General features: G+C 34.8%; 1 protein-coding gene across 1 annotated transcript in view; it reads left to right on the plus strand.

Moving 5' to 3' along the window:
- Window positions 1-19625, plus strand: part of DPY19L1 (dpy-19 like C-mannosyltransferase 1) — a gene marked incomplete at both ends in the record, with an annotated part of 46672 nt that overhangs the window by 18141 nt on the left and 8906 nt on the right. Inside the window, 12 exons of the mRNA XM_080364181.1 lie at window positions 198-255; window positions 2403-2494; window positions 4545-4644; window positions 5941-6018; window positions 8011-8097; window positions 9606-9665; window positions 12188-12268; window positions 13050-13151; window positions 13906-13977; window positions 15330-15379; window positions 16464-16488; window positions 17618-17737. Of these exons, the coding sequence (XP_080220307.1) occupies window positions 198-255; window positions 2403-2494; window positions 4545-4644; window positions 5941-6018; window positions 8011-8097; window positions 9606-9665; window positions 12188-12268; window positions 13050-13151; window positions 13906-13977; window positions 15330-15379; window positions 16464-16488; window positions 17618-17737 (925 nt within the window). The remainder of the gene's footprint in view (window positions 1-197; window positions 256-2402; window positions 2495-4544; window positions 4645-5940; window positions 6019-8010; window positions 8098-9605; window positions 9666-12187; window positions 12269-13049; window positions 13152-13905; window positions 13978-15329; window positions 15380-16463; window positions 16489-17617; window positions 17738-19625) is intronic.

The raw sequence follows: 19625 nt of genomic DNA on the forward strand, positions 1-19625 counted from the left end.
GAAATAAACATTAGCTGACTGACTAATATTTTGATATTGTATGTACGCTGTAGATTGCTTTTCCGTGATGCTTGAAAGCATTCACCCCTGGTCCCCCCAAATAAACTTAGTTGTAGATAAGTGCTGCCTCACATTTTTTAAGCAACATTGACCATTATGAGATTCTGTTGTACCTATTTTTCATGTTCTCTTCACAGTGGGAGCCGTCTAGGAGGCCTTGTTACCGTGATGTGTTTCTTTTTTAACCATGGAGAGGTAGGTCTCCTTTCCCTACCCTCCTCTTTTTTTTTTTTTTTCCAAGATTAAACTAATTCTTATTTTGTTAAATATAGTGATGTTCCTTATCTATTAGGGGATGAATTTAAAGGGAATAAGGCATTATTGAAAGCTAAATAGGCTATGACTTGAAAGTGTATAGGACAATCCAGTGTGTCACCTTGGACTGTAAAAAAAGTAAAGAAAAAAAATCAGAAAGGAAATATATTGTAAAGCGGTCCTGAGATTAAAATCTTAGTAGCACAATGACTTCAAGTTTCGAAACATCAAAATATTCTGGTTTTGTGCCCATTTCAGACATAGCTGAGCTACATGTACCGTATGAACAAGCTTCAGAAATGGAGGAAGTTTCTTTAAATGGCTATATATTTTACTGGAAAGTCATGAATACACACGTACAGTGGATCTAGACCAGTTGCTAAAAATTTTCTTTCCTGGAAGAACAGGACTGAGCTACATGTGTAAGCCGCAAGTCTTGGTATCTGCCATCTGATGGCATGTAAAAGCGGGTAGCCTTCTGGCATTGAGCAGTATGTTTTAATTTGTGCTGTGCTTGTGCCACTGTGTTTTAATGATTTCAAGCTTAGACAGATCTGATGTATTTATACCTGCAGCAAAGTTAGTTTACAGCCTTGGTAGATCATGCACAGATGATTGAGTTTAGCATTACATTTCCAAATATGGAAAAAAGAGCATGGGCTACATTATCCAATCCACTTTTAAGGTCCTATGTCCTTTTTATGGTTCTGTATGTTCATCACTTCTTACCTCTCTTTATCTCCTCCAGTATCAAAAGATTTGATAAATCAAATGTTGCTGTAGTCTTAAAAAAATAATCAAAAAGTCTACACTACTTTAGACTGATCATGATTATGTTTGTTGCTAATAAAAATAATTTAAACTAATCACATCTATGCAGTCAGCTGAAAATAACACATAAGTGTATATATGTTTAGTAAAAGTTTATTTTAATGGTAATCAGGGTGCTGCTTTTATAGAATGCTTTTAGACAGCAAAGACTGTGATTAACGTGATAGGCTTCTGTATTTTGCATTTATTTTACACTATTTCTACACATTTATTTTACTCTTTTAATTTAACGTTTGTGAAAAAGCAAGGAAAAAGAAGTACAACGTTGATTCTAGTGACTTCTTTGGTAAACCAATATTTTTAAAAATGGTTTTAATATTATAGCAAGTGAAGGAGAAGGAACATCCTGGAGTCAACATCCTATAAACTTTCATAGGTTCATTATGGTCCATATTAAGATGAACTACATTTTTGTCCTGTAGTTGTAAATAATCTATGTCTATTTTTTAGTGCAAATCTATTGATAGCTATTCTGAACCCATCTGTAAAGTTGTCCTGTAAAGCTGTAATTATTTTTTTTTATAGTTAGTGCCATCTGCAAGCACTTTATAAAGAGCTGAACATAAACATTGGAGATGACAGTTGTAGCTGAGCTATTTGCCATGGACCTCAAGAAATTAATGAAAAGCTATTCTGTTGACCTCATTGTATTACGATTTGCTTTATTAGGGTTAAAGAACAAAGTACATAGATTAGTATAAGCTCTTACAGAGCTTAATTTCACAATTTCAATTTTACTGGCCTGTTTTGAATGGCAGTTTCGAATTTTGTACTTTCTGTGCTGTTGCTATTAGAAATGTGAAATGTTTATAACATAGAGAACTCTAGCATAATGAAGAGTGTGTTGGTTTATCCCTCAGAGCCTCACACACTTTTCCATCGAAGTGTGTCAAGTCACTGCCTGAATTTGAGAATGATTTTAGTTACCTGAATGAGTTGTTAATTTCAGCAGAAGCAGAGACAAGAAGCTGCTGTCCTGGCTTTTTTTCTGGGGTGTTCTCTAGCTGTCACATTTAATTTTGGAAAAGCAGTGATCTGTTTTAATTGAACAGTGCATCATAGACCTCAAGTCTGGAAGCTGCATCCTTTCTCCTTCTCTTTTCTGTTTCCATTTTTTAGGTTTGTGAGTAAAATCTCATGTAGCTTGGTTCTTACTTTCTTGAAGTATCTGTGGTCACTCATCTTAAAATACAAATGCACTGTTTTATGGAAATGTAGCAGCAAATGTTATCATCTAACCCAGTTCTTATTTTTAGTGCACTCGTGTCATGTGGACTCCACCTCTTCGTGAAAGTTTCTCATACCCATTCCTTGTGCTTCAGATGTTGCTTTTGACCTATATTCTCAGGTACCTCTCAATTTATGCTTAGTGCTTTACAGTGATTTAGAAAATTGAATGTCACAGGACATTTATTTAAATGCGTATATTTAAATATTTATTTAAGTGCCTCTGTGTGCTGTAGCAATGATATTATTAACGTAGAAACTTTCCTGTGACTGTTACATTGCAGACGCTGCACCAGTACAACTGCAGTCATGTTGCTCACTTATTAAAAGGAAAGACTTTGCAACTTGAAGACTTGATTAAACTAAATATCAGAATTACGGTGTTGGCAAATAAGTATCTAAACTAAAAATCAGAATTTTTGGTTGATGTCACTTCCTTCCCATGAGAAACAAGCTAATACTCCGTCAATTGGTTTTGTCCCTCTGGGAGAGTGGTATGTTGGTTGCACTTAGAATAAGCCTGTGCTATGCAACAGAGGATGCTATAGGCACCCATAAGCTACTATGTTCTTGCAGTTTTCTATAACTAATTAACTAGTCTAATTAACTAGTTCAATGATTTAGAGCAATCTAATTACATTAATGGAGGGATGCTCTTGAGTTCATTAGCCCTGCTTTTCAGTGCTTGTTTCTGGCTTACAACATGATGGAGTCACTGTCTTGCCTCCATTTTGAAAAATAAGCATGATTGTTAATACTTGAGGGATTTTCCATCAGCTCTGTTGCATCAGATTGGCAGTGTATTTATGATTTAGCTGAACTTTGTACTTGTAACCCCAGATTTTCCTTTATTAAGTCATACTGATTTGTGGTTATTGATGATTAAACCAAAAATATTTTATACTTGTCACTAATTTGTGTCTTTTAGGTGACAAAAAGATATATGCTGTCTAGAAAACTCTTTTGAGAAACAGTTCATAGAGTCGTTGCTAGATTTCATATTAGAAAGACACCTGTTTGTTTAATGCTAAATTGTGAGGTCAAACAGAAAGTGAGGAAATTACACTTTAAGTTAGGGTTATCAGAGCACATATATTCTGTACCTATAATTATGACACTTCTTGATTAGATACATTCACTCCTGTTCTTCAGATCTTGGTACACAAAATAGTACTTGAACTTGCTTACTGATTAGAAATAGGTACTTAATCTAAGCATTTCAGTGTGAGGTTTCAAAAAGGGAATAAAACATCTTAACTTTTTATTTCTCAGTTATAATTCCCTCTTCAAGAGCAGCTCAGTTTTATGTATAGGAGGATTCCATTGAAATATAGGAACTATCTTTGAAAGAGAGACTAGAACTTAAATTCTCCATTATTTTTATCACTTCTACCACATTTGTATAATGTATTACTTAAAACATTATACTCATGCTCAGCATGACTCCAATAGAAATTAATCTTGATGCTTTGTAAAAGAAGAAGATTTTACAGACTTTGGTGAGACTGCCGTAATCTGTTGGGTTTGGGGTTTTCCGCAGAATATGATGGTGTCTTCATCTGTTGGAGGCCATTTAGTGACATTTGAAACATGACATGTTTCTGAAGTGTACTCAAAGCTAACACAGGATTAAATATGTAACATGTATAGCAGGACAAGGAGAATGGGCTGTTTTCACTTGAAGATGAGTTTCATGTATTTGTCATTGTCTCCTGCCTTGAAACCTGACTCAGGATTGCTGACAGAAAGTTGCAGAAAGTAAATATGGAAGAAATGTGAGAGAGTGCAGTGAAATCGCTTTCAAATGCAGACTGTTCTGAGAATAGTTGTAATCCTAGCTTAAATGGAAATAGTTGTGACCTGACTGTAGAGTTGTTAGAGGAAAGTGGACCACTGCAATGACATAGGTTTGCCATGCTGCCAGGAGAAGAGTTATTTGATAATGAGTGGCTCACTGAATAGTTAAACACTAAGTATCAGAACTACTATTTTTGGAAACTGATGGAAAATAGATATTAAATTTACATAGTGTTATTTGTGCTTGATCAATATTGCTAGCTAACTTCCAAGGTAACTTTGTTTTTATTGTATTCTCTGTTGTACTTTTCAATAATATTCAAATACCTGTGTGATTTTACTTACTGATGCCTATTCTGTCTCTTTTTCCCAAGGATTCCGAATATTAATACAGGAAGCTTGATTGCACTGTGTGTTTCTAATATCTTTTTCATGCTTCCCTGGCAGTTTGCTCAGTTTGTTCTTCTAACACAGGTAAGACCGTATTCACCTCTAAACAGCCTCTTTATCTTATGTAGGCAAGTTGACTGCTTTGTATAGGCAGCCATTGAATTCACAACTATATCAATGCTTTCCTTTTAGCCAGATTTCATTCGGACTCTCAGGCAATATTCATACCATTTATCACATCAATTTTTTTCTAGTCTTAAGTTTGAAAATTTACCATTTACACCACTCAAGTCTTCTGTTTCCAGGACTAAACCATTTACTTTTTCCTTAAAAACAGCCTCCAGCTTAAGATTGGTACATTAGAACAACTACAGAACAAGAAAAAACTTTGTATATTGAAGTACAAAAGTAAAAAAGGCATTGATCTTGTATCTCTTTAGGCTATTCCAAATTTTTAAATGGAGCAATGTTTGCATGGCTTGTAGTATCTGGCATGATTTTGCATGATTTCCTGTTTAATTTTGATGAGCATGTGAGTAGTAGCATAATCTTACTGTCTGAGATTTTGGACAGTTGAGGTAACATTAGCTAGCATTGAAATATAGCAAATACTGATATGAGCAGTAGGATAGAATCATAGAATGGATACTGCCATACAGCCCACTTTATTAGTGTTTAAATTGATTGAAATATAGCCTGTTGATTGAAATCCATCTATGTCTCCATACCTTTTCACTTGTCTGACTTACTTGAAGCTGCTGTTGCTTGATTTGAGTTGAAAGCTTTGAAGAATCAATATATATTGTGTTACACAACTTTTCTTACTCCAGAAGAGGAAACCATTACATTCTGAAAAATGTTGTGAGAAACTCGTAACTATAACCTGTTAAAGGTGCTGGGCCTGAATTTTGTAACTGCAGGTTCAATTCATAATTTCATTAGTTTCCCATGTGACTTTTAGCAAACTGCCTAATCAATGAATCTCATTTTCCTCAGCAGCAAATTATGGATGTTCCCATACTTTGCTGAAAATATAAGGTTAAATAATGTTAATGAATGATTCTTTTGGTTGGTTGGTTGTTTTTTTTCTAAACTAAGAGTGAAAGATGATGTGTTATTGCTGTGTTTTGATGACTTGCATTTTTATAAAGCTGAATACCTATGTCTTAAATGTTTGAGTATGATTTATAATAATTATTCAGTGCACCATAATAGGTTTTTTGAAAGAAACCATTGTGAAATACCTAAGCATGTACTTAGCAAAAAGTAGAAATAAAAGTTAATGATTGTTTGAATAAACACTTTTTTGTATGCATTTCTGCTAGAAAGATTATACCAATGCAAATTGTTTTAACTTATCTTTCATTTTTTTTATTCTAGATAGCTTCATTATTTGCTGTGTGTATTATGGGTTATATTGACTCCTGCAAATTACAGAAGATACTCATTGCTCATATGGTAATACTTTTTTTTAAAAAACTTCAATCGTCTGAAATTGGTCAGAGCATCAAAAGAGGCCATTTGTCTGAAGTGTTTTCCTTAGTTGCAAGGTGGTTGAAAAAATGCAATAATAAGGGATGGAGGGGCTTGGATTTGAATATTTGGTCTTATGTGTGTTTATGTCACAGTGTCAGAAACTAGGGTCCCTGTGACACACAGGAATTTTTGAACTCCAGGAAAGTTATCGACCTAAAAGATTTGTAGACATATTTGCCTCTCCTTTCTGTCTCTGTTCATTCTGTGGACTTGAATATACTGTCTCAAAAAACAGATAAGAAAACATATCAAGTAACAGAGGATTAACAATCAAAAGTTGAAAAGGCAGCATTTATCTCATGCCATAGGTTAGCAGAAATTTAAAAAAATGACATGTTAAAGTCTGTTCTCTAATATTGACTTACTATTGTTGAAGGAGAAGAGAACCCCAACCAAGGTAGGGTTTTGCAGACTACTGTAGTCTTGACCATGCAAAGATGTTGTGGTTTAACTATTTGGGGAGATACTTAGGAAGCAAGACAAAGGAAATAAACTATTTGTCTGAGGAAAAACTATTTGTTCAAAAGTGAGTGACTAAGTCAACAAAGGAAGGACATGACAAGTAAAAGGCTTGCAAGTTTCTGCATAATACATCTGATTTTCATTTTTAAAATTAAGATAATGATCAACTTTTGTTACCAGTTTTGCTCTTTGAAGTGAGATTACAGTTTTAAATATACAAGAAGACATGAAGAATTTATTTGAAGAAACATGAATGTCTTTAAAAATATATTTTTGCTAAAATTGTGCTATGCAAACTTAGTAGTCAAAAAGAGAATGTTTTCCACAAGAAAGCCGTTTTGAGCTATAGCAAATTGTATTTTATATGTTTTCAATGTATTTTGAAATACTCTAAATGTTAAATTAATGGCAGTAGTAGGCTCTGTGCAGCTCATTTCAAACATAAACCTGGGACACCGAATGCTTGCTTCCAGTCAGATTTGCCAGGAAAATTTGCAAATAAGCATGGTGGTGTAGTAATTTTTTGACAGAAACAGGATAAAATACTTAAGCCTTTTGGCTTATGTCAATAGCTATATCATAATTTTGGTGCCAAAGTGTCATAAAAATCCTATTTTCAGATAGATAAAAAAATCACTTTAATACAGAGAAAGCTTAATGAGGCTGGGTAAGCTGCCAGTCTACATCTTGTGGTGTTTTCAATTTTTGCTCCCCCCTTACATTTCTGTGGGGAATGAAGATCTTAAATATGTGAGGAGGGGATTACAAAAGCCTGCATGTTTTACAAATAACTGCATTATTTTTCCGTATTCCCATGTACAGAAGACAACAGAAATTGATCATTGATTTTGCTCTCCAAGTTAGAAAATGTAATTCAGCTTTGCTTTCTGTTAAAAAGAAAACACAGTAGGAGATTGGGATGGCAGATAAAAGTGGTATTTCAGCCTTGACTTTCAGCCTCAAGTGGTTAAGTGGTATGATCAAACAGTCAGAGTTCTGCTTCCATGACTTTGATGATTATATTTTTAATATAATCTCAGTTTGGAAGAAAGAAGACAACAAACACTTCATTCAACCTTTTTTTGTTTGTCCAGGATTCTGAAAGATAATAAACAGGATACAGAAATAAGACAATCATTTGGGGGGGGTGGAAAAAATTAGGAATAACTTCAAAAATGTAGCTGTTAATATAACATGAGTTAGTGCTGTAACCAATTTTTTTGTCTATAAGTACTTTTAAAACATAAATTAGCATAATTTACACTTGGCTACCTGTTGCCATTAAGTCCTTACAATCAGTATTTTCAGAATAATTCTGTAAGCTGAGTATCAGACTTGCGCTTACTGTGCAATAGGCGTCTTCAAAGCTGTTGACACACGATAATTTTTATACTTGGACAATTCTTAGCTTTTCTATTTTAATTTTTTTTTTTTTTAATTTTCTTCTTTCAGGTATCTCTTGTAGTGTGTTTTATTCTGATGTTTGGTAATTCAATGTTATTGACCTCATATTATGCTGCATCTTTAGTAGTTATTTGGGTAAGTTGCTTAAGAAAAAAAATTGTATGGAATGTTGAAACTGTAATGCTGTACAATTATGTATGTATTAATGTAAAATGTGAAACTGCTTCATTACCAGATAGCTGATAAATCTGTTACATGATAACCAGAATTAGACCTTAAAGACATTTGGAGAATGGGCAAATACTAATTTTAAAAATTGTGGTTTTACACCGAGACCTCTTCATAAGATAAATTCAGTTAAGGCTCAGTTCTCTTGTTTTTATAGCTCTCTTCTTTTAGAAAAATTATTATATTTACCACATATGTATTTTTGACCAGAATAATTGTAAAACAGAGACATGAGCAAGGAGTTTTAAATTCTTAATTGTGAAACTGCAAATGTAGAACAAATGACTAAAACATACATAAAAATTGTTTAAGACTGTTTGCTAAGTCATCCACTTATGTTAGTGAAAATATTCACTGAGGACTCATTATCTTATCATTCACTATCTTAATGTTTCCTTAAATAGGTAAAAACAACCCTCAACCTCTTCCAGTTTCATATGGTTTCTCTTAAAGGTTTTATGTACATAGGAAATAGGAGATAAGATGGTATGAACAGATCTAGTTTAGCATACTACAAATCATCTTGATTTATGATTCTTTTCGCCTCTCCTAGAAGCTTGGGGGGTGAGCTCAGTGTTTTTTGGTTTTTGTTTTTTTCTTCTGTTTATATTTTGTCTATCAGCAGAAGTTTGGTAAATTCTCGCTTATTATAAGAATAAACTGCCTTAGCTATTGGTATTTGCCATAGTATAGATTGCTTGTTATAAACCCAATCCAGTTTCTTGTAGCAGCTATTGTAATTATATAGTAAGTACAGGTACATTGAGCTTTTTACTTGTTTGCTGCTTTGGAAAAAATACTTGTTTGTCTGTTATTTGGGTACTTATTTGGCCTTAGTCTCACATATACACTGGGTTTCTGAAAGCTTTTCAGCTCATTCTCAGTTTTTCTTAATTGCATTGTTTGCATTAGCTTGTAATGAGTCGTCCTTGTGTCATAAAATGAGGAACATAATGTGAAACAGAAATGCCAGTAACTCCTCCCACCCCCAGTATTCTGTTACCTTGTTTGAAAATTGTTTGTATCATGCTGCCAGTAATTTATTTATTGCTTCAGATGTCTCTTGTCATTTATGGAAGCAGACATAATTCAGTTTCCCATTGGCTTTAATTTAAAGAAGTCTAGAACTGTATAATACAGAATGTTACTTGCTAAGGAGAATAGTAGTCTTCCATTAATTGTATATAAACTGCAGTAAGATTTTACATTGGCATGTTTTGCCAGCGCAGGTTGAAATCACAATATTATATATTCAGTCATATTTCAGGTTGTATTAATTATGGAGTGTCTTTTAATAAATAGCTGTGTGGTACAATAGGCGCTTACCAGAACAAATAAAACCCCTCATATGGGGTACTGGAGTATCTTGTTGTTACTATGTGTTACCTGAAAATGCACATTCATTTTATTATTAGGTAATTCTAGAACTGAGTCCAAAAGTCTTGAAAAGCAGCAGAAGAGAAGTCTATATTTGGGTAAGAAATTTCATATATTTTGAATTTCAGAATAGAACGATGACTTTTTTTGTTTTACTGAAATACAGAAATAACTTCCGGTTTAGTTTCTAATAGTCGAAAATCAAGAAGTATATCTAAACTGCTTTCTGAATTGTACATATTCCCAGAATCTAATCTTAAATTACCGAAGAAAAAGGTCATAAACATACTTTTATATAAAAAAATTGAAATAGTCTTCAAATTGCAATGCATTTAGTTCTAAGGTAACACCTTACATATGTTTACAAAACCTAAGATCAGTATGAAAATCCCTTTAAAATAAAAGCGACTTTAGAAAAGGCAAGTTAAGAAGAGGCAAGTTAAAGGTTAACATTGCTTGTAGAAGTTGAGATTAGGATACTTCATTAGATATTCACTAAAATGTGTCCTATATAATTTTTTAGGATATTTTTTCTAATGACGACAAGCAGCTTGCAATTACATAAGGAAGCAGGGCAGAATAAACTAGAGTAGAGTGTGCGAGTGGGATTTGAGGGCAGTAGAAGTCATGTCCATATATAAAGGACACTCCCAAAACTATGAAAAATCACATATAACACTGTAGAAAACATGAGAAGCAACTTGCAGCTTAAGATATAACGTTAACTTGTAAAAACAACTAAAATGGGAGCCAACTCAGGCTATGCCTGGCTTAAGACATTCTTATAAAATGAAGGATAACCTGTTAGCAAAACTGGTTGGAATTCATGCAGTTACTATAAAGGAATTAGAATAGAAAGGAGTATAAAAAATATTTATCACAAACTGCAGTGCATGTATAACTTGCCAATCTAGTTAGTTGTGGTACCAGGGAAAACAGGAGTGTAAGCAAATCTCATGTCAGTTTTTAGAAAGGAAATCCAAGGTGTCTGTGCAAACCAGTAAGTCTAACTTTTGTAAGACAGTAAAAACTTGAACAGTGATGAAGTTTTTTAAGGCTATATGTACACACAGTGTGATGAGATAGGTCTGATATGGCTTCTGTGAAGGGAACTCGTGTCTCGCAAATGTTATTTGACTTCTTTGAAGGGTGTAGATAAGGGTGCATGGGTGAATGTAATGCACTACAATTTCAGAATTCTTTTGGGGAACTGGAACTATAAAAGAAAGAAAATAAGCTCTATGGGATAAGGTGTGAATATTAAAAGGTGAGAAACAAAGAGTAGAATTAAATGGTAAGTTTTTTTAAAAAAAAGACTACCACCACCCTAAGCATGTATATAACATAGTTGATCCTAAATAAGTGCTTGCCACTTAGCAGATAATTCTTGGTATTCTTATGAAAAGTTCTCTGAATAAATCAATTCGTGATGGAGCAGACATCAAAAAGAAAAATACATGATGGAAACCATGGAGAAGGAACTGCAGAGAAAGTAGCAAATATGTTATTTATAAACTCAGCATCCTAAATATTTCATGCAATTTTGGTCAATGTGTCTTACTCACAAAAAAAAAAAAAAAGCCTTCACCCCTGATGTACTACCATCAAATTTAAATAGAGTATGAAGATAATTATTGATGTAGAATTGCTAAATAGCTGAGGTTTTAAATTAGGTTAGACTTCTACATCTTCTAAAATAATGGTAAATATGGTTAAGCCAGTACATAGCAGTAGGATATCATTATAGTTTATTTAATGCCCCTTATGCTAGTAGCAATAAGCTTATAAGAGAGAAGAGACATTGTGGAAGGAAAACAATTGAGGCATTTGGAAAAGAATTATGTACCTCATAGGTATTTAGGTTCGCTTGCAACTATTAAATGGAAGAATTAAATGCAAGCTGTGGTCACATAAAAACCCTGGTTATGTAAGGGTGTTTGTATTTTGTTGTTACATTCTCTCTGGAAGCATTTGCTGCTGGTTCCAGATAAAAAAATACTGAACCAAGTTATCTTATTCAGTTGCTATAGTTCTATAAAGAATTAGATAGATTAAGCTAGATTGCCAAGAATTTAATCTTTCTGGTACAGGGATAAACATGATGTAACTGAAAGTAGTAATTGTATACTAAAAAAGTATATTTTCTTCAAGTTCTAACCTGAGATTATCCCAAGACTGTACTATAAATCAGCAAATTCTTCCAAGAGTTTGGATTATCGCAGCAGTACATCCTGATAATATGGAAAGGCGTTTAGTGGGAAATAATCACACTGGTGTGTGCAAAACAGATGGAACTGATAGGCTGTCCCTTTTTAAAGTTAACTGCGGTACCTCCTCCGCTGTAATGTCATGTGCACTGGTACAGCTATAATGTGAACCAGTTGCACAAAATTATTTTAACTGTAACAGAAGATAAAATTAAAACAAAACAAAAACTTAAAACATCTCAGTGTACTGAGATGTGGGAGGTGTAATTGGTTAAAATTACTGTACTTATTGATGATAACATAGGGGAGTTTGTTACTAGTAGCTAAATTTAATAAGCCTTTAAAAAAAAAGAAAATGTTTATTTACAAGTATGTTGAGACATGTTTATTTCACTCTGAATATATTTTTTAAGGTCATTGAAGGATGTGCCTGGTTATTTGGGACAGTCACCTTGAAATACCTAACTTCTTTAGTGCTTGGAATAGCTGATGATGTAAGTTCTCTTATCTGAGTATCTGGTTAGTGTCTTTCAAAAATTTTTTAATTCTTAATGTTTTAATTTTTGGCATCTTAATGACATACTTTTCTGAAATTCTAAGATTTCTTTTGCAGAAATACGGTATAGCTGCTGCATATTTACTTTTTCATTCATTATATATTATCACTGAGATATTAGTGAACTTTGTGAAAAGACAAATGTTTTTATTATTGAGTTAGTAAATGTTCTGTCTTTGTTTTTAAATGTGGATTTGTAGATCCTTGTTTCTTTTGGATATCCTCTACTTACATATTTTCTTTATTTACTTGATTTCTTCGTTTGCTTTCTTCTGAATTTAATTTTCAAAATTACAGTTTTGAAATGCTTGTAACTAGGGCTCCTCACTTCACTTCAGCCCCATTGTCATCAGATTCTGCTATTAAAACCTTATATGCAGCTGTGTGTCAAGGGGTGAAAGATGAGAAGCTCATATCTTAGAATATGAGTATGCAAAACTATACGCTTGTTGAACCCAGCTGCAATGGTAGCACCCTTTTTCTGCTGCTTTCTACTTTTTATTTAACACAGTCTGATCTGTGTTGTGCTCAAAGATTCATTTAATGTACCAGAAATAGATTTTTGGTGCTCTTTATAACTGTATTGAAAATGATATAAAATTCTGTTCTAATTAAAAATATTTTTCACATGCCTTTAAACTACTTTGTTGTGGAAAACAGAACAGTTTTTGCTTACTACACTTTGTTTTGGTTTTTTTTTTCCCCGTATATCCTACCAGGCTCACATAGGAAAAATATTAAAATCTAAATTTATTGGCTACAAGGATTTTGATACCTTAATGTATACCTGTGCTGCAGAGTTTGACTTCATGGAAAAAGAGGTAATTTGATTAAAATAGATTATTATGGAAGAGGGAAATTTCTGTTTTATCTTAAGTTATAACTTAAAACACTTTGGGAGCCATAATCTCTTACTGCCATCATAAGTTCAGGTGCTTACTTGTGAAGTTAGAGACATTAATGAACTCAAGCTATATTTAGCTGGTTTTATTGCTTTTCTATAAACTAAAAATAAATCTGTTTTGATTTTGGGTCTAAGAAATGTGCTTGCTTGAATGAAAGAAGTGTTTCCTCAGGGATAAACGAAAGGTTACAGTTCTGCAATCTTAAGATTTTATGTTGCTCTAAGTAACTGGTATTGTGTGTAAAAATGTACTGAAAGCTGCAAGGGTTTTGTGTGGTAGATTTAGACTACAGAAGAGCATGGAAGCTTCTTAATGTGGCATTAGTATACTTTTTTTTTTTTACTTCATAAGTATCTAGATATGAATTTAGAATGTTTATATTAACAGGTTACTCAACCCATACTAATAATGTTCAGATGAGATAGAATCTACTTTTAGTCTTTGGGTGGCTTGCCAAAGGACTGGGAATAATTTACTAATGACCCTAGTATTATGACCTCTAGTGTGCTTGCTGGGTGGAGTTTAAATTTGAGTTTCTTGAAGCTTGCTTTGTTCTTGTTGAATGTTTATATTTAGTACTTTTTATGTTTTTTTTTTTTTTCTTTAAACTGACCATCGAAGTAATTATAGGTGAATGAAAAGCAGTTAATGCAGTTAATTTCTATTGTAGACTCCAGTAAGATACACAAAGACTCTGCTGTTACCAGTTGTTGTGGTGGTTTTTGGAGTGATCATCAAAAGGGTAAGTGATTGATTTTGTGAATCACCTTTACGTTGCATTTACTGTTTAAGTTTTTTGAAGGAATCACTATTTATTTTGAGATGGGAAGAAGTTAGTGTAGGGGGAAAAAGGAGTTGAAAAATCTCATGGCTTGAAATAAGGATAGGGAGATCACTCACTGTTTTACTGTCATGAGCAAAAGAGGCTTGAATTGGGGAAGATTAATTTAATTTATTGTCAGTTAAAAATAGAGTAGGATTCTGAGAAACACAAACTAAAACCACCTTCCCCTTATCCCCACCCCCTTATTTCCAGTCTCAATGGGTCCCTCCCACAGGCTGTCATTCTTTAAGAGCTGCTGCAGCGTGGGTCCTTTCCATGGGGTACAGTCCTTGAAGGTTGCAGCTCCTGCAAGGGAAACCTGCTCCTGTGTGCACTCCTTTCCATGAGGTGCAGTTCGTGCCAGGAGCCTGCTCCTGTATGGGCTCTCCATGGGTTGCAGCTCCCTTCAGGGCACGTCCACCTGCTCTGGCTTGGGGTCCTCCATGGGCTGTGGGTGGTTCTCCGTTCCACCATGGTCCTCCATGGGCTGTAGGGGGAAAACCTGCATCGCCATGGTCTTCTTCACAAGCTGCAGGGGAATCTCTGCTCTGGCACCAGGATCATCTCCTCCTTCTCCTTCCCTGACCTTGGTATCTGCAGGGTTGTTACTCTCTTGTTTTTCTCACTCCTCTCTTAAAGCTGCTGAACAGCGTTTTTACCTTTTCTTAAACATCTTACCAACAGAGGTGTCACCAGCGTCACTGATGCATTCAGCTTTGGTCAGTGGTAGATCTATTTTGGAGCTCTGTCTGACATGGGGGTAACCCATGGTCTCTTCTCACCCAGGCCACCTCTACAGCTCCCCTGCTACCAAAACTTTGCTACATAAACCCAATAGAGTTAGATAAAAAACATTTTTTTTCAAACATATTTGCTTAAAATTCTGTATTCCCTTAACATAGATTTTTGCAGAGATCCAGTCCTGAGTCAGTGGCAAAACTTGCTTTGATGTTAAGTGCCAAAAAATTTTCTGTCACTTAGCTGATGAGTACCATAACTGAAGTTTATAACTGTTTTTGTAAATTTGATTATGTGTAATTTGTGTAAAAACAACTTACAGTTTACACAGGAACAGATGGGATAACTGCTAACTGCCTGGGTAATTAAACATCCGCAAAAAGGATTTTTAGCTAAAACATGGCATGTCTTTATCTTAGCATTATCTCAAAATGAGATTATTCAGGTGTAATTTAATTTAGCAAATGTTGAAAATGCTTTAGAATGCTTTTGAAAGTTTATTCATACTGTTTGTTGGCTCTTGCTTTCTTCAGGTAATTAAATATGTTATGTGGGCCTTATCTAAGGCAGGCCAAAATGAAAGGTAAATATTGCTTTATTTTTTTATGTGAAACTGAATTTTCTGCTGGAAGTTTATTTGATTTGCTGTATGCTAAATAATTCAGAATTCTACATTATGTTGGTCCTTTCTGAAGGGTGAATTATGTATAGTTCAGTAACTGAATGGCTTGGATATCTCATATGTGGTATTTTTATAGGTCATCTAAAACTAAGTTTAGCTGCTGAATGTAGTTTTAGACCTCTTGGCTCTCTTATCCCCAGATTTTCTGTTTAATTATTTGTTTTTCTGTTCTGTTCCTAAACCAATGTTGATTTATGTGCCTATTCACTTTTCTCCTATAAATAGTGAATGCAAATTCTTTCTCATTATTTTTTTCCAGCTTATAAAGATATGAATTTCATCTATAGGAAGGGTTCCCAACTGTATTCAATTTATTGTCTAAATATCTGTAATACATGCTCTACCTGTCACAGCCATTTGGCATCACTTGTTGAGCAAGTCAATTTGTCGAATTGAGTGTTGTCACTTCCTGACATATATTTTTGATTCCCCCTTATTTTATTAATTACTAATAATTTCAGTAGTCTCTGCTTCCCATAGTCTAAGGGCCATTATATATGATGTGAGCAGGATTCAGCATCTTGTCTTCACAGATGTTTTTGGAGGCCCACATACATGATTTTGACTCTTTTCATATTTATATTTCCTTCTGAGAATCCAATAAATGACTGGTTCTTTTTTTGGTACTAGAACTCCACCTCTTCTGTTACTGAAGTTTCATTCTCTAAGATGTTCTATATATGAAATAGTTAATGGAAGTAATTAAAACCCACTAAAATTAATTTTCAGATTTCCAGATAGATGTAGAGATTGAGGAGGATAGTTACTGATTTGCTGTATATTTCAAAGCTTGTTGTAGAGGTGAAAAAAATCTGTGCAGATGCTGACTCATGGTTACTGGATTAGTTCTGTTGTCCAGAGGCCCTATAGATGACCTCAAAGTAAAACGAGTACTTCCGTAGTACATAAACAAATAATGTGATTTTCTGTTTTGGTTTGGTTTGGTTTTTTGTTTGATTTTTTTGTTTTGGTTTTTTTTTTCCAGAGAGGAACGTTTTAACCATGGTGAGGTAAGGTTCTTTTTTCTGCACAATTTTATTTGTGTGTTAATATGAATACCCAATATTGAAATACAGGTTACAGTGGTTTGACCCTGTTACATGGTTTATTTGAAGGTAAGTATTTGTATCTTTTATTCCCTCATCTTAAATTGTATCCTGTACAACACCAGAATAACTCTGGAATGTTGAACAAAAAAAAATATACAAGCTAACAGTAGGGTGGTAGTGCAAGAGAGGAGTCTTTTGGGCTTTTGCTGTAGCAGTACTAAAAGACACTGAATTTATGCTGGACCTTCCATTTTCCCCATATAGACTGAGAAGTAGAAAGAGATTGGTTCCTTTACTGAGGCTTCACATGATAAATAATGTTGAAATTCTGATTTGAAATACGCTATAATGAAAGTAATTCTACACAGAGTTCTTTTAGTAAAATTATGCAAAAAAAATATAATTGAATGGCAGCTTTCTTACATGGTTTCTTTATTTGTAATTAAGACAGCAAGGACATGCAAAACTTTTTTAATATTTTATTTCTGGTTTATGGTATGAGAGAAATCTCATACCATTCAAAATATGATAATCAGTTAGATAAAAGCACTGATTGCAAAAATGCTTCTAGGACTTACCACAGCACTTCCACAAGTAACATAGATTTAATGTTAGGTGTCATGAGTGACATGTCTGCTTTTTAACCATTTTGGAGAATAATAGAACAAGCTGCCTGTGGTGGTGTGAGTACTAAGGATGGTTTTTTTTGCTTATTTTATGCTATATTTAGGTATTAAAATAACAAGGTTTCCTCAATTCTATAAAGAAGTTATACGATCAATTTTATGTTGTTATTGCCTGTTTATGTTTCAGGATCTTTTGCATAGCTAGCTATTTCTTCATTGCCTTTTACTTTTTAATGTTTATATTTCCTGTTGTTCTGTACCTTAGCACACTACATACACTTGAGAAAAAAGGTAACAGAAAGTCCCTATTACTGTCTGAAATGTGAAGATCTTTATTTTGGCTTCGACTTCAACTCTTTCATACAAGTTCATCATTTAAGTTATACTGAAAATGAGATTGTGCGTTTAAGACACAAATGAAAAGTATGCAAACATTATGCTTTTGTGTGTGTTTTCTTTTGCAGCTGGTATACCATGCATTGCAGCTGTTGGCGTACAGTGTCCTAGCGATTTTAATCATGAGGCTAAAACTGTTTTTGACACCGCATCTGTGTGTTATGGCTTCCTTGGTGTGTTCAAAACAGGTAAGGTCTTTTTTCAATTCTGTAGCTGTCTCAGTACTTACATTATTACCCAGATATTTGCCCTAAAGCAATTTTCTGTGTGTGTAATTGCTGAATCTGAGTGTAGCAGTTAAAAATAAACCAGATTATATTGCCCGTCAAAAATATGAAAACAGAAGTTGCAGTCTGCCCTCTCCCCAAATCATGTCTTATTTTACTTGACTTGTCCAGTTACATTATTATATTAGTTAATATGCTGTATACTGAGCTTGAGCTTAGGGAGACATGCACTGGATTTTACTATATTTAAACATTTCTATGCCATTGTGAGTTTATTATAATCTACTAATGTTACCCCAGCAGTGTTAGACTTTTTTTACAGTGTTTTCACAGCCGTTTAGAGCTTATTGCCTTGCATATTTCTTGTGTATTAATTCTTTCTAGAAGTATAGTTTTGAAGTCTTGCATGTTGAAAACATGTAAGCCTTAAAGATTGAAAGTCAGATGTATAACTCAGATTTAATTTTCCTAGCTTGAAATAATCTGTAACATAAAATGTTACTAGGTTTTCTCCAGATACAAAAGACCTTAGAATTGGGTTTCTGTGTTTTCAGTGTCTGTGTTTTTGAGAAGTGAACTTGATTGAATTTCTATCTAAATAGCTGTTTTAGAAGCTTCGCAGTTGCAGCAAAAGTAGGGTATAAGCAGTCCTTTGTCTGGAAAGGAGGCAGGGAGGTAGCTTGAAAGTACCCCAGTGGTCAATACCGGGTCCAGTCCTGTTCAACATCTTTGTTAATGGTCTGGATGATGGGGTAGAGTGTACTCTCAGCAAGTTTGCAACTGCTACAAAACTGGGAGGAGTGGCTGGTACACCAGATGATTGTGCCAGAGAGACCAGATTGATCCAGAGAGATCTCAACAGGCTGGAGAAATGGGATCACAGGAACTTCATGCAATTCAACAAAGGGAAGCACCAGAGCCCTGCACCTGAGGAGGAAGAACGGCAGCCACCAGTACATGCTGGGGGCTGACTAGCTGTAGAGCTGCTTTGCAGAAGAGGACCTGGGCTTCTGGTAGACACCAAGCTGAGCATGAGCCAGCGATGTAACCTTGCTGAAAAGAAGTCTGGAGTATCCTGGGCTGTATTAGGAGTGTTGCCAGCAGGTCAAGGGATGTGATCCTTCTCTGTTCAGCACTGGTGAGGCCACAGCTGGAGTGCTGGGTCCAGTTCTGAGCTCACCAGTACAAGAGAAGCATGGACATACTGGAGAGAGTCTAGCAAAGGGCCATGAGGCTGATTAAGGAGCAGATCTCATATGAGGAAAGGCTGAGGGAGGTGGGACTGTGCAGTCTGGAGAAGGCTCAGGGGAATCTTGTCAATGTGTAAAAACACCTGAAGGAAGGGTGTAAAGAGGATGGAGCCAGGCTCTTCAGTGGTGTACAGTGACAGGACCAGAGGCGATGGGCACACACTGAAACACGGGACGTTCCCTCTGAACAGGAAATGCTTTTTCACTGTGAGGGTGACGAAGTGCTGGCACAGGCTGCCCAGGGAGGTTGTGGAGTCTTTGTCCTTGGACATGGTCCTGGGAAACTGGCTCCAGGTGGCCCTACTTGGGCAGAGGTGCTGGACCAAATGACGTTCAGAGGTCCTTTCCAACCTCAACCATGGTGTGATTTTTGTAGAATGTGTTATTTACATTACTCAAAGTAAGTATCCCACATTGAGAGAAAGATTAATAGTGAGCTGGGCCTACTAAGACAAAAACAAATTGGGAAGATGAGATTGGGAACTCTTGAAAATGTCTATATGGAGATCATCACTATGAGCATGAGTGGGAGAAAGAATCCAGTGCTAAGAATTGTTGCAGACATAGTAGAGAGGAAGGAAAAGAGAAGAATGTTCGAT

This window comes from Nesoenas mayeri (assembly GCF_963082525.1).
Source record: "Nesoenas mayeri genome assembly, chromosome: 2".
NCBI lineage: Eukaryota > Metazoa > Chordata > Aves > Columbiformes > Columbidae > Nesoenas > Nesoenas mayeri.